General features: G+C 34.6%; 1 protein-coding gene across 1 annotated transcript in view; it reads right to left on the bottom strand.

Annotated features, from left to right (window-relative positions):
- LOC140168925 (receptor-type tyrosine-protein phosphatase S-like) overlaps positions 1 to 16,060 on the bottom strand; it is a 49,588-nt gene extending 33,528 nt beyond the window's left edge. The window contains exons 1-3 of the mRNA XM_072192242.1: positions 15,986 to 16,060; positions 15,331 to 15,445; positions 11,976 to 12,266 (exon numbers count right to left, since the gene is read on the bottom strand). Of these exons, the coding sequence (XP_072048343.1) occupies positions 11,976 to 12,266; positions 15,331 to 15,445; positions 15,986 to 16,060 (481 nt within the window). The remainder of the gene's footprint in view (positions 1 to 11,975; positions 12,267 to 15,330; positions 15,446 to 15,985) is intronic.
- Between the last annotated feature and the right edge of the window lie 274 nt (positions 16,061 to 16,334).

Below are 16,334 nucleotides of genomic sequence, written 5' to 3'. Positions count from 1 at the left end.
CTTCTTTTTACAAAACGTCATTGATTGCATTCAGTTTTTACCAATTTACAATGTATTTTCTGTCAACTTGGAACCGCCTCTAAACATCTTTTGATCATCTTTCAATAACCTACTCATTAAGGAATCTAGAATGAGCGTTTTGAGCGTTTCGACAGTATTTTTTGTGGGACATGAGAGCACATCAGACATATCGAATTGCATTCTGAATACGAAGAATGACTTTCTGATATCAAATAATTTTAATTTATTTTTTAAATTCACGATATAATACAAATTTTATGAGATATTTCTCACATTTTTGATATATAACAGTCCTCGAAGTAAACTTTATAAATCTAATGATTTGTTTTTGTGAGTGGCAATATTTCACATCCTATCTCGGATGCATCATCAGGCCAACTGATGTTAAAGCGGCAAAAGTTCGTTGACCTGTGATGAGGATGTTACATCACAGGTCGAAGGTGAGCAAAACCTCTGAGGGATCTTCTTTATTGCTGAACAATAGGCCCCTGCCTTGAAAGCCTTGAATCTTTGCGGATATCGCGATTGGACTTTCCACAAAGCTCTCTCTCAAACCAAATCAGCTGATAATGTGTCCACCGCACATGCGACGCAAGGTGACGGTGAATCTAAAAGCGGCAGGAACGTGACTATACCTTACGTATCTGGACTGTCGGAGAAACTTCGCAGAATTGTCAAAGATCAAGGAATTCCAGTGTCGTTCAAACCAAAGAACACCTTGCGGCAAGCGCTGGTCCATCCCAAGGACAAACAACCACAGGACAAACAAAGCAACATTGTGTACGCAATTCAGTGCAAGGACAATGGATGCGATGACCTTTATATAGGGGAGACCAAACAGACTCTAGCGAAGCGCATGTACCAGCATAGGAGAGCTAGCACTGGTTGCGGTGACTCTGTGGTTTACACGCACTTAGACAGCCATACTGCAGTTACTGTCCGTTTTCCTATACATAATACACAGTGCTCTTTCCCATTGACGCGTAACCTCTACAAATAGCCTACGTTAAAAGAATGGGGATATGCCTAGTTAACGTCGCTGTGTGAAAAATAACCGGCCAATATTAAAAGTACTTTTCTAAAGTTCTAGAAAATATAGTTTTGTAACATGTCCTAAATTTTTAGCTAATTTAGGTGTTTGGAAATATTCGTACTTTGGTGTTTTAGTTAATGTTATAGGTAATAGTACATTGCCTAGTTAACGTCGCTGTGTGAAAAATAACCGGCCAATATTAAAAGTACTCTTCTAAAATTCTAGACAATATAGTTTTGTAACATGTCCTACATTTTTAGCTAATTTAGATGTTTGGAAATATTCGTACTTTGGTGTTTTAGGAATGATATGTAAACGACAGATAACACCAACAAATATGAAGAAATTATTTCCAAACCGTGTTAAGTTTGCAAACCACCATGTTTCTCATTTTCAAGAACGCTGGTTAACAATAAGCAGAGTTTTGTCTCATTTCGTAAACAAAAGCCCACACAGAATTGTTCTCTAGCGCTCGCTTTATAATCGTTCACCCAACTGAAACTATAATCCCAGCCATTGCTCCATTGTAGGTGTAAAAGCAGAAACATATGATGTGTGTATTTAACCAGAGAAGATATGATTTAATCAGTTGAGCTGCTTTCAATGAGTGTTATCTTGGTTTAATAGCTTTTAACGGGGTTTAAGTCCTGCAAAGGTCGAATTGAATTCTACTGTAGACATGACTGCATCATGCACTAATCATTCATTTGACAACAAGGACGTCAAGATATTAGATCGTGAAAGCAGATGGTTTGAGAGAGGAGTCAAGGAAGCGATTTATGTTTAACTTAACAAGGGAGGCGGACTACGACACAACTTGGCAGGGGCCTATTGTTCAGCGATAAAGAAGAACCCTCAGAGGTTTTGCTCATCTTCGACCTGTGACGTAACATCCTCTTCACAGGTCAACGAACTTTTGCCGCTTTAACATCAGTTGGCCTGATGATGCAGCCGAGATAGGATGTGAAATATTGTCACTCACAAAAACGTAAGTCCAGTAGATCAGATTATAATAATTTCATAGCTAATGATATATTCTTAAAGTGTATGTAGCTGGGAGGAAAAGCCGACGACCAATTGAAAATGTTGACCTTTCATATTGAAGATATGGATTTTTTTCCCAAAAAAGAACTATTTTTTTAGCGTTTTGGTGAAAAGTCCATATCTTAAATACGAAAGGTCAAAATTTTCAATTGATCGTCAGCTTTTCATCCCACCTACATACACTTTAAGTATAAATGATCAGATTTATAAAGTTTACTTCGAGTACTGTTAAATATCAAAAATATCAATTTTTAATCATTTGCCTTAAAATGTGTAATGTGTACATTGCGAACTTCAAAAAATTAAAATTATTTGATATCAGAAGGATATTCTTCGTATTCAGAATGCAATTCGATATGTCTGATGTGCTCTAATGTTCCACAATAAATACTGTCCGAACGTTCATACCCCATCCCTTAAAAGGCTCATATTTTCATTTTTTATTACTTTACCATCCCTTTCATATTTTATATAAGTTTGAATTTCTGTCTCTAGGTAATTATCGCTATTCGCAATAAGGGCGCCGCCAGCGGTTTGCGATGTAATCGTGATGTATCATGGGAAAAGGTCGACATCCAAGTCCGCGCAATACGAATATTACCATGCTATTACATAGGAACACGTGACAATATTTTTTAGTTTGTCAAAATAAAGGTGTTACACGCGAATCGATACTCAATAATACTTAATAATGTGATTTGAAATGTGCACAATTAATTTTTTCTCTGTCGATTTGCGTGTAATACCGTTATATTGACAAACTAAAAAATATTGTCACGTGTTCCTATGTAATAGCATGGTAATATTCGTATTGCGCGGACTTGGATGTCGACCTTTTCCCATGATACATCACGATTTTCCCATGATACATCACGATTACATCGCAAACCGCTGGCGGCGCCCTTATTGCGAATAGCGAGAATTGTCGAAGCAACTCGAACCATTCAAAATATATTAAAAAAGGATATTTTACTAAAATAACGAGCCATTGAACTATCTCCTTTACGTAAACGTTTTTGGTTTATACCCAGTTATCAACATCTGTCAAGAAATCCCGTAGGTTGCAATGAACAATATTGAATTTCGTACGTTCAGATTGATCATGTTTTTACATATTGACAGATGCTGGGGATACGCCAAACATTTTAGTTGTTTATCCGAGTAAACGGTATTTTACAAAGTGACGGACCTTAGATACGTCACTTTGTAAAACGTCGGGTAATGTCATATATCAACATCTGTCAATTGCATAATTAATTAACTAATTAATTATGCAAACCTGATAATCAAATCTTGGTAATATTAGACTACTCACTATTTAAAATACATTGGCCAATTTTCATAAAAATCAACACCCGTCACTATGTAATGCATCCGAAGACGTGTACATTATAATTTTACTCCTTGAATATTTTGACATATATTTCATTAATTATCCAGCAAACACAAAAACGTTTTAAATAATAACATATATTAACAACAATATTTTTAAAATGTTTTCAAAATGTTATTGTAAACAATTTTTGCAAACATTTTTTTGCCAAATATTTTGTCAACACTTAAATAACGTTATGTTAAAATATTTGCACCTAGCAAGCACAGAAATGTTCTTAAAATGAATTTTTTCGAAACGTTTTAATAACATTTAAATGTCGGTTTATATAAAGGCCATAAATACGTTTTTTAAACGTTATTGCAAATATTTTGGGCAAACATTTTTTGCAAATTATTTGTCTACCCCAAAATAACATTCTGTTTAGAATGTTTTGTATCAAGTTTTCAAAAATGTTATTTAAAACGTTCTTATACCCTTTATATAACCCAACATTTAAACGTTTCTGAGTCTACTGGGCGGTAGATTATTAAAATATCTTTTAATTTTATGAAAACGTTTTATACCCTTAATATACCCTTTATATAACCCGACATTTAAACGTTTTCTGACAACCATTAATAACCTTTTGCGGATGATGTCGTAAAAAAGTTGGTTGCTGGGTAGGCACCCTGAAGATACATGGCTTCAGTTTTTTTTATACCTTGATATTTTAAATTCAAACTATAACTTACGGGCAGATAGTGTCACTCTCAGTGGAAAATTGTAGACATTGTTTTGTATTATATCGTTAAAAGTAATGATGATAAGTTAATAAAAGTATACATTTTCAGAAAGTAAATTAATAAAGAAATCCAAATAGGACAGCAGATTTCTGGTAACATCATCATTTTTTTGAACAAGCGCAAATTTTCCATGTTTTTTATGGTTTTGTCAACCATAAAAACTTACCTTAATTTCCCAAATCGGTGAAAACTACATATTTATGTTTGAAACACGCAACCATGTATACTGTCATATTTCTTCGTTTTAAAAATATGGGTCAAAAGGATCAAAATTTGACTCTTTTTTACAATTTTAACCACAATTTTAAATATTGTATTGTACAAAAATAGTTTAATGTACTAATTCATCAGTACGCTTGTCAATGAATGTATAGAAAGTTTGAATTGTCTCTTTTAAGAGGTATGTGATAGTTATTGACTTAAAAGTCAACATAACTATCACATATTATGATAAAACAGCTGTCAGTATTTTTACGATTGTAAGAGCACAGGCCTACCTGTTACATGAAAACTCCAGCAAAGAAATACAGCAAGAAACAGGAAACAGTAACAGGTCGCCATTGCCAGCCGATGTTAAATTGGTGTGTATAAATGGGGCACTATTCTGTGTATTCAAAGTTCATTTCATATCTAGCAGGTAATGGCTGTTGGTTTATTGTTTACTTTATGATAATTGTTATGACGGCTCGCCCTATTTATTTAAATTGATGATAATCATTTTCGTTTGTTTCATTACTAACTAATATTTTTCTTTATTAGCTAGGTGCCTAGCCTCTTGCGTGAAACGATAATGTTTTTTTTTATCATTTTCGGATCTTTCCCTTACGTTCCCGTCAAAAAACAAAACAAAAAACAAACAAACAAACAAAAAAACAAAACAAAAAAAAACCACTAATATTGTTTTAATGATCATTTTGATAGACATTAATTTATATCCCTCTCGTGAACGTTATAATGAAAGTTGTCTATTTTGCACTGAACATCCAGCCTAACTAATATTTTTTCCTATAGACGATCATGCATGCTAGATTTGTGTGTTGTGTGTGAAAGATTCAATTTATGAAATTATACATAAATACTACCTTTCATTGTTGGTCGAATCAGCTTCTACAAATCATATACTTTAAAAACTTGCTGGATTTATTGTTGTTAATGAGTTATGTACATTTTACAAAAGTGTTGTTGTTCCAGCCCTCTTTACAACATAACTCAAGAACCACAGGACCTAAAAAAGTATATCTGTGATATTTGAATTATTGTACACACTCGCTATGAAATGATCAATGCAAGTTTTGCCAAAGCTCACTACCATTCGTAGGTTGCTGTGAACTACCAACATCGCATTTTTAGTATAGTATAGCTTAGTATATATTTACTTAGGATTAAGCATGTGATACAATTTCAGGTCAAAGTGGTGTTCACCGATAACATTACAGAATTCATATCAACTAAATGATACTTGTACCAACCCTCTCCGTAGCAAGACCGATAAAGACTTCGACAAAGACTACCATAACCAGGACTACTGAAAATGAATATGCTTTACACGTAGGAAAATTGAACTTTGATTAATTTCAATGTGTTCCGCTTTGCTAAAACAATACTATAAATAGTGACATTGAAAAGAAATGAAAAATGGGTAACTGTTTTCTTCTTCTCTCGGTTTTAGCGCTACTATCCTGCTGTGACAACGTGGAAGGTGAGTAACGACTTACATATTGTATTGAAACACTGGAAATGTAATATAACGTAAATATTCGCGTAATGGCACACATGTGCCCCATTTTACACTTCATATTTTCTCGGAAGATCCCCACAAGAATTAAGGGTCCGTACCAGGGAGGTAAATAACATGTTAACTGGGTGGGCATTTGCCCACCCAGTAAATTATTTTGCCCACCCAGTAAACTCAACTTGCCCATTGCCCAAAAGTGCCCACGCTGTAAATTATTTTGCCCACAAAAAATTGGGCACCATATAATAATTAAAACTAGTACCATGGTGCATCTTTTGAAATTTTGAAAGTGATGTTGAATAATGAAAGTGATGTATCTTTTTTTAACATTCATTTACCATGTTTACAGTTTTGAAGTAGGAATAAATATACACAATGGTATAGGAAGCTAAAAATTAATATTATTTTGAGCAGTTTTCACACAAAACCTGAAAGAATTCATTGAGCTCCTAAATTTTGATTCTTGAATGAGGTGGTTTTTTTAATAGACTTCAAACGTTATTTGAAACTTCAGCCAGATATACATTGAGTCTTTGAGCATCCATAAATAGGTAATAGTACTGTAATTATGAAAATTTCTTGCAATCAATCTAAACTTCAGATGTTGAAAGAAATTTTCGACTATGATTCTACATGGGTTTTTATTATTTTGTGCAACATTCGGGTCTGTGTTATTATGCTTTAAGACGTGGAAAAATAAACATTTTAATGTTATGAAATACGTCAATATAAATCAGGGTTGTCCATATCTTGCCAAATTCTAGTAAATTCATTTACCGGCTTGGGTGAAAAATATCAGGGAATACCAACATATGTCACAGAGATGCCATTTTGCATGGGCCACTCAAAAACCCTGAAACTTTGTGAAAAAACACCTGAAATAATGTGTAAATTTGGATAAAAAGGTTCCCCATATGAAGATAACTAAAATCGGACGGAAATCGTGACTTTATAAAGAAGGAATTCATGCAAAAGAAGGAAAAGTAGCATCTCTGGATTCTCTGATACCGGAAATTACTGGGAAATACTTGTAAACCTTTAAATTTACTAGTCAAATACTGGATTGGCAATATTTTATATTTTAGAAATATAATAGTTTTGCTTGTGTTTTAAGCAGATTTTCATAATTTCTTTTCAAATAATGTTTGAAAATGCCACTCATCAATTAAATTTATATTTGTTTAATCTGTAATTGATGGGCATCTGTGACAAAAAAGTTACACAGTAAAAGTCAAAATATTATTTCACTGTAAATACCAAATAAAAACACTACGCTTCCCATCAAATTTTATTGGGATTTTTCCTACCTATAGGAGTAAATAGTGAGTGATAATTATAATTATGTCAAAATTGAAATTTAATACGGTACACACTTTTTCTTGAATTTGCAATATATGAATATCGGCATAAGATGCATTTAGGGAGAGGGTAAAGTCCATTTTTACAAGAAATCCAAATTCTACGCAAAAAATGGTCTATATTTCTGAAAATTCAAACGCCTGGATGCCATTAATTACTGCTGCCCACCCAGTAAATTATTTCCCCCAATTTGAGGGCAAAAATAAATTAAATTGCCCACCCAGTAAATTATCCTTATTTACCTCCCTGGTCCGTACCTTTATTTGCTATTACACCATCATACCCATCTACCTGTGCACAGCTTTCAACAGGTAGTTTGTTACTGGGTTGATTAATACATTTGACAGAATTACAATAATAACATTTGAAAATGTTTCATTGAATTCAGAGCAAACCCATTTACTAACAAAACTTGAACACATGAATATTTCAAATCACTGAACATAAAAACAGACAACTAAAGAAACGTTGCACATGCCCATATGCATCATAAGGCAAATATGTAACCTTTGATATATTATCCGTTACACACGCATTGTAAAGTATCTTGAACATTTGCGATTTCCATAAAGAATAGATTCTTATTTATTTTCCACATAATGTTAGTCTTTCGTAATTTTTCCTTTTTTGGTGGCTGTGGATTTCATGACTTTTACAAAAGTATTCATTAAATAAATCAAGTGAGCTCTTGCTGCATAAACCTCATATGTAACGATTTTTGTCATTTTGCGTGAGACGTAAAATATTCTTCAAAATTAACTGGTTTGAAATAGAAAATGGTGTTTGTTAATCGGGTTATTTATAAACACGTATGTATGACGGTGTTTGTTAATTGGGTGATTTATAAACATGTATGTATGATAAGGCGAGTGAAAGTCGATTCCGAGTTTATCGTCCCCCGCCCGCGTCACTTTTTGGACACCAAAAACACCCGCGTCAAATTGTCAAAAATGCCAAAATATTTCATTATTTTCAAAGTATCAGTGTTTTCACCAGTTTTAGCAATTGGAAACATATATTTTTGTTTGTAAAACATATAAATTTATAACTTGGAACCAAAACCAGGCTCTTTTCTAACTTTTCTAGTCCCTGCCCATATAAAAACATGTTTATAAATAACATGTATGAGTATGGCTTTAAATCAACACGCACTTTAGGTCAATAATGAAATAATGAAAAATGAAAAATGAAAAAGTCACCTCACCAACCTGGGAAAAAAAAGGGACGATAAACTCGGAATTGACTTTCATTGGCCTAAAGTTTAAAGTACACTGCCTCGCAGCCTAATTGTCTTTTCCCTTTCAAATCGCACTCTAAATCGAAAGTTTGCGGCGATCCCGGTAAATGTGCACAAGTACTAATTATGACTCACCCTGCATTACATGCTACTCATTTGTCATGAATACAAGAAATAGATAAAGAACCATAATATATTTATATTATTTCTTTTTTGAGGTTTCAGAAAAACCAAATAGAATAAATTTGGCAAGATGAATTCGACAATATTTAAAAGTGTTATTTGAATTAAAATAATTTTTGCTATGAGGGCGTTTTGTTTTTGGAGGGGGGTATTTTTTGAGGTCACAGTCTGAAAGTACTGCTTGGCAGACAACAGATTCGAGTCCATCCCAGCAAAACGTCTGCATAACCTTAAAAAACATTTTTGATAATCTACTGCTCAGCAAACAAAAATGTTTTACAGAAAACGTTTAAATGTCGGCTTATATAAAGGGTATAAAACGTTTTAATAACATTTCAAAAACATTCTTGAAAACCCGATACGAAACATTTTAAACAGAATATTATTTTGGGGTTGAAAAAATATTTTGCGAAAAAATGTTTTCCCCAAATATTTTCAATAACGTTTTAAACACGTTTTCATATAACCCGACATTTAAATGTCATTAAAAGGTTTTGAAAAAAAAAAAAAAAAAAAAAAAAAAAACATTTTAAGAACATTTCTGTTTTTGCTGGGTTCAAATATTTTAACATAACGTTATTTAAGTATTGATACAATATTTGGCAAACATGTTTGCAAAAATAGTTTACAATAACATTTTTTCAAAACATTTAAAAATATTGTTGTAGTGTGTTTTCATACAAAACGTTTTAAAACGTTAACATGTCCTTTATATAACCCGACATGTTAATGTTATTAAAACGTTTTTACCTAAACCAAAAGCCAAAATATATAACTTATTTAAAACGTTTTTAAAACGTTTTTGTGTTTGCTGGGAGCATACCCAAATTAACAAGCTGGTTGGCAACTATTGCGCAAACTTGGCGGTTGGAACGAGATTTTTCCAAAAAACATGTGGAATCTGTCTACTAACATCATTTTACAGAAATCGTGAATCTTCATTGGTTAGAAGTCTGTCATGAATAACGGTATTCAACATTCTTGATCTTAAAGCATCATACAAAAAAGCTAAGTTCACGACCAACTTGACAGTTTTAGCAGTGTGATTGTGCGCCGCGGTTATCGGCGGGGAGCAAGCCCTATACAGATGGTTGTAGCGCCATCATCATTATTGTTTTCTATTATTTGAGGTTTTTCGGATACGGAAGCTTGTAGGGACGATCCGTTTTACCAAGATAATCAGAGGCTTAATATATTACCGTAGAGGGTGCTATTTAGATATCCATAGGAAACTGAAAAAAGGAACTAGTTCATCAAATCAAGAACATTAGTTGTCTTTATGGCAGGTATAAATTTACGGCAAGAGAGATTAGGGATTTCTTTTTTAGTTTCAGTTGTTTTGTGAGGTTTATTTCCAGCAAAAACCACTGGATGAATGCAACATCATTAACAGTGACCACACAGCGGTGTCCAAGTTAAGGGTTATTATCCCTGGTGGGGGTTCACTGGAAAAGCCCCGGAAGCTCTAATGACTATATAATTTTAACCCTCGTCCAACCGGTCGCGCTAAAGAAAGCGATTTAGCGCATGCGGGGAAGGTCTAAAAAGTTCCAACTTCACAATTTCAGCACTGAATTCATACCATTCACTCTACAGTATATAATAATAATAATAATAATAATAATAATATGATAATAATAATAATAATAACACTAATGATAATAATACTAAAAATAATAATAATTATAATAATACTCGTTGAATCTAAATGTCGCCAAATTCATACTGGAGATTGGGAATATACGGGGAATGCATTGGGCTTTATTTGGTTGAAAACGGTCAAGAATTGACCCCAAAATCAGTGAAAATGTGGTTAAAAACGGGGTTTTTTTTGTTATGAAAATATGTTGCCAGCCGGCGCGTCATATTATATAGACATTTTTCCCTCTTTTCCATCATGCACTATTCCAGGGGGGTATGAGTGTCGCAAAATACATCATCTCCCCGGGGGAGTACAGAGTTATGTTCATTACATTCTGGAATACGGACATTTCGGCTGGTGCCTTCATCACAAAAAAGGAATCCCCGATAATCACGATAATGGCGCGCGATCACTAATACCTTTCGGGGGCAAAAAACAACATTTCTATGCTTTATGGACATGGTGTCCTCCCAAAAAAAGTTTCCTGCTAAAACTTTGTATACATTTTATAGACCTAATGGTGAAAAACTAATGACGGGACACGCAGTGATATTTTGTCGGCGTCCGTTTCACTTTTTTTCGGTGATGAAAATAAGACGTAAACAAACATCTCTTACACAGATGTTCTGCATCGCTCCGTAACTGCATCACTCGTGTATTCAATAATTACATAATTAGTAACATCGATGGCCTTTATGATAATCCGTATATGGAATCAGTATGCCCATATTTAGACAAAATAATTGCAAAGGCCTGGCAAAGACCATCGGATGCACACGATATATGAGCCAGAATCTATAGTGTGCCGTAAATTATAGATTCTGGCGTTATGGCAGAGTGGTTTTGAATACATAATCCTCTATAATCCTCTAGACGTTAAGGGCTGGGGTATGAACGTTTGGACAGTATTTATTTTGGGACATTAGAGCACAGCAGACATATCGAATTGCATTCTGAATACGAAGAATGTCATTCTGATATCAAATAATTTTGATTTTTTGAAATTCGCAATTTAATACACATTTTATGGCAAATCATTAAAATTGATATTTTTGATATTTAACAGTACTTGAAGTAAACTTTATAAATCTGATGATTTATACTTAAAGTGTATGTAGGTGGGATGAAAAGCCGACGATCAATTGAAAATTTTGACCTTTCATATTGAAGATATGGATTTTTTTCCCAAAACACCAACAAAATTAGGTCTTTTTGGGAAAAAATCCATATCTTCAATATGAAAGGTCAAAATTTCAATTGACCGTCGGCTTTTCCTCCCTGCTACATACACTTTAAAATATATCATTAAATTTATATAATTTACTTCGAGGACTGTTATATATCAAAATTTGAAAAATATCAAATTTTTATAATTTGTCATAAAATTTGTATTATATTGTGATTTTCAAAAATGAAAATTATTTGATATCAGAAAGACATGCTTCGTATTCAGAATGCAATTCGATAGGTCTGAGGTGCTCTCATGTCCCACAAAAATACTGTCGAAACGCAATAAAAGCTCATTTTAGATCCCTTAAAGTTAAAGTTAAAGTAACTCCATTTCGCAAGCTCTCTATTGATGGATGAAAAACAAGAAACTCACCCGTTTCTGAAGTAGTTATTTCCATTTCAGCTTTATTGTTTGCACATGGAAGACAAGCACCGACCGACGAGACAAATATCTTGTATGTTGAATGTGATGTTAACCCAGAAATTGTAACCGTTTTCTCTGGTCCATTATTAGCAACCTCACGTGGACCACTTTCTGTCCTACATTGATCAGTGTTAAGTAATTTATATTCTACCGTGAATCTGTCAACATCAACATAAGAATCCCAAGCGACCGTTACAGATGAGTTCGTTGCTGATATAATTAGGTTATTGATGCTGGAAGCTGCAGAAATATGAAAATAATTGCAATTTTTAACATATAAGCGATCTTAATTAACTGTTTATGTTCACGTTAATATGACTTCGTAATTATCCGTAATTGTCCGTGGGTACTGGCATTCTATTAATTTTTTATTTACGAAATGAAGCTCAGACAAACTGGCATTATAATAAAGGAGAGAAAATCAGAACCGTTCGGATTCGAACCAGCGTGCACTAACGATTACATGTCGTCAGCTCACCACCACACGCTCATGGCGGATCAGCCGGCGAATTGAACATGTAATGATTTTATTCTCCCGTAAATATCGCACGGCCAATGTTTTCTCAGGCATATATATTTTCTCAGGCATGTATCCTCTGGATCCTCGCATTTAATATTTAATGTCTCATATTGACTGATGTCATGCTATGACACAGCAGATAGGCCGCCCTCTCTAATTATAATTTTTTATTTACATTATACATATATTAACTTACCGCATTCTGTGGACGTATTTGGTTTGCAGATATGAAATATAAGAAGAATATATAAGATGCAACAACGCCGTTAATTTTAACATAAAATTGTACAGCGGTTCTTGAATGGATGCTGCTCGTTTGAGTGTCTTCGTACTCTACATGTATATTACCTATTTGCGTTAATTAGCCCGAAACTAAAAAAAAATGAAAATATAATGTCGTCCCAATGAGATATAATTGGAAATAATATTGCTTCTTAACAGGATTGCAACGAAATGCTTAACAACTGACAAAAGTATCATTGGATATTAAGCACACAACATGGCAGTTGCGACAAACACAGTGCCCAGCGATATTTTACCCGCTGCTTGGAAATGTGCCACAATGATTTAAATTAACTACACTCTTTGTATTGGCAAAGCGCGTTAGAAGTATGTTAACACTCCCTCATTTCAAATATATAGTTTTGGTTTCTCTTTTGTTCAGAAACCAAAAATCAAGGGATTAAAAAGTAGAACTGATCTGATCTGCAATCATAACACTATTATGCTGGGAGGACACAGTATAGGGTATATAACCAGAAGTATACAATAGCCTATTGTGCTAACATAATTATTATCATGATTGATATCGGAAATCTATCCCGCGGACGACAGTTGATGCTCTCTGTCGAAAGTAGGTGGCATATTACACTCACGAGTTCTAGGCCTAGAAATCATATACATGCGCGTATACTGAAGGATGGGGTGGGGTGGGGGAATTCGTTTGTTTGTATGAAACATAAACGATGCATGGAGATGATTTGATTATGAATTAGTTTATTAGCCCCGGGAAGCACAACCTATACCTCTTTAAGAGGGGGCTCCCCTCCCTATATAACCACCTCTTTCCTAAATTACCCCTTTCCCCCTCCTCCTCCCCTACATTCGATATCTTCATCTCGAGCTCTCCTCCCCCTTCTCTTTCACTTCCAATGCTCTCTCTCATATGTTTCTCTCTCTCCCCGGCCCATCTCCCCCTTGCCCTCCACCCCCCCACACACACCCCAATCTTCTCCCCTCTATCTTCTACTTTTGCAGTAAAAATTGCTTCAGTAAAAGTCATTAGGTTATTAGAGGTCATATAATGGCCTTCCATCGATTCTGGTACATGGGATTAAGGACATGAATCGATTTTGTTTATAGCGCCTATACAATTACAGTAGTGGCCCCTTTTGTAATGTAGAATGCAAATATTTCGATGGTCTATATATTTTCACAGTGAAATCAACTTAGGCTATTTCGTAGTCTCAAGCCAATGCTTTCAAACTAAATCAATGCTTTCAAATGTAGACTGTTTTGTTCGACTTCTCTGCTCGTGAATATTGCACTGCGAAATTAAAACATTTCTTTTGTATACTTAGATCAGGTAACTCGAAAATCCTGTAATTTTATTCGTCACACCACTTATAAGAAACTGAAACCAAAACCGAAACTACCTGTCACAAATGTTTAGTTTTAAACAAAAGGTCGAAACAATGAGTTCGATATCTTGTGATTCAAGTGGTTAGGCAGGACAATAGAAAACCACGTGACCAAAACCAAAACTAAAACTATATATTTGAGCAGAGAAGTCATTTCAAATATAAGCAGTTTTAATGCAATTTACATTTGAAAGCATTGATTTAGTTTGAAAGCATTGATTTGAGACTACCAATTAGCCTAATTTGATTTAACTGTGAAAATATATAGACCATCGAAATATTTCCACAGACATTACAATAGGCACTTGGCAGATTATGACTTCAGTGTTATAAACACTATTATACACAACTCTATTTATGTGCATGTCGCATGACGGAAGATCAATATCATAGAAAGCTGGTTTAAACTAACTTTTATTCAATTTATTTATTGGAGAATAGAGAGAGAGAGAGAGATAGAAGAGATCGCCAGGGAAAGAGGGTATGTGTGTGTGAGGGGAGGGGTAAGGGTAAGGAGAAAGAGAAACAGAGGGAGAGAGCATTGGAAGTGGGAAGGGAAGGAGGGGAGAGGGGGGCTCAAGAGTGGAGTGGAATAATAGGGAAGAGTCGATATCGAGTGTGGGGAGGGGGAGGAGGAGGTTATATATAGGTGGCGGAGGGAACATAGGTAAGAGGTATGGGTTGTGCTTTCCGGGGAATAATCTAATTCATAATCAAATCATCTACATCATCATGCATCGTTTATATTTCAGACAAATAAACAAAACACCCCACCCCCACCCCTCAATATATGCACATGATGTCTATGCATAACTTATCAAACTCGGGTGTAATTTTATGGTGTCATGGAAGTGTGCCACATACGGCAGAGAGCATCAAAAGTCGTCCGCGTTGATAGATATCGATAATGAAAATGTTAGCACAATAGGCTATTATATACGTATGGTTATAGGCCATTATACTTTTGATTATATATACCCTCTTGTGTCCTCCCAGCACAATAGTGTTATGATTGCATACCAGTTCATCTCCACATTTTAATCCCTTGATTTTTGGTTTCTGAACAATAGAGAAACCAAAACTATATATTTGAAATGAGGGATAGGATAAAAAGCAAGTACCTTGACAATTTTGACCACTCCACCCAGTTGAACATCCACCAGTTGAGCACGTACCGATGCCTGTATCACAAACTCCATTTCCGTTTGCACAATGACAGGTTTGTTTGCAATCTGCACCAAATAATCCCTTGGTACATGCTGTTGTATAAACGAAAAATGTTCAAGATTTCGAACTCCTCTATAGTAATTATTACACAAAAGGCGCCGGTCTATTATGTCAGTATTATGTTTATGTAATGCCTAAATAAATACCTAACGCATATTTCTGACATTTTTATGGTGATATTAATTGATAGTAAACTATTTGTTTGCTTGACTATGTGTATCAAAATTTAGAAGTAAGATTAACCTACCTGTATTACAATCACGTCCGAAGAAACCAGCAGCACAGGAACATCCAAAGGGATCAAGAGGGCAAATTAAATTACCTTTGCAGCCATCTAAGTCGTTTTCGCCGGCTCCACCTCCTTTACAGTACAATTGGCCATCTCGACCAAAGCGATTTCTTCCATGAACTAAAAGATCCAAATGTACGAAAATATATTTTATTTTCATAATTTGAACGAATTACATTATGAGGAAAGGACGGAATAAAAGTTGCTTGAAATATCTATACTGTTATTACTAACAAAGTTTTATGACTATATTCTTTATTTAAAACCAAATGATTCTACGTACTTGTTTGACATGTAGAGCCGCTGAATCCTGGAGCACATACACATTCCCCTGTCTCAGCGTGACAAATACCGCCATTGTAACAAAATTGACAGTCTTTATCACATGCTGGTGGGTCCCACCGTCTACCTTCACACTCTAGACCAAAAGTAAATCCCCGGGAGTAAATCATGCAGTCTGGTAGATAAGCCCAAAATATCGGCCTAATCGTAAACTTGGGTATGACTTAATACCATCCATACCAAAAAATGCATTTGTCGGCAGTTACATGTGTCTCTTTTTATATACATAATGGGAATAAATACCAGACTCATCTTGAAGGGAGGTCACTTCAACTCATCGCAAATCACAT

Source organism: Amphiura filiformis, chromosome 1, assembly GCF_039555335.1.
Source record: "Amphiura filiformis chromosome 1, Afil_fr2py, whole genome shotgun sequence".
Classification (NCBI taxonomy): Eukaryota; Metazoa; Echinodermata; class Ophiuroidea; order Amphilepidida; family Amphiuridae; genus Amphiura; species Amphiura filiformis.
Note: the sequence above shows the minus strand (reverse complement) of the source record. Positions and strands in the feature narration are given on the sequence as shown.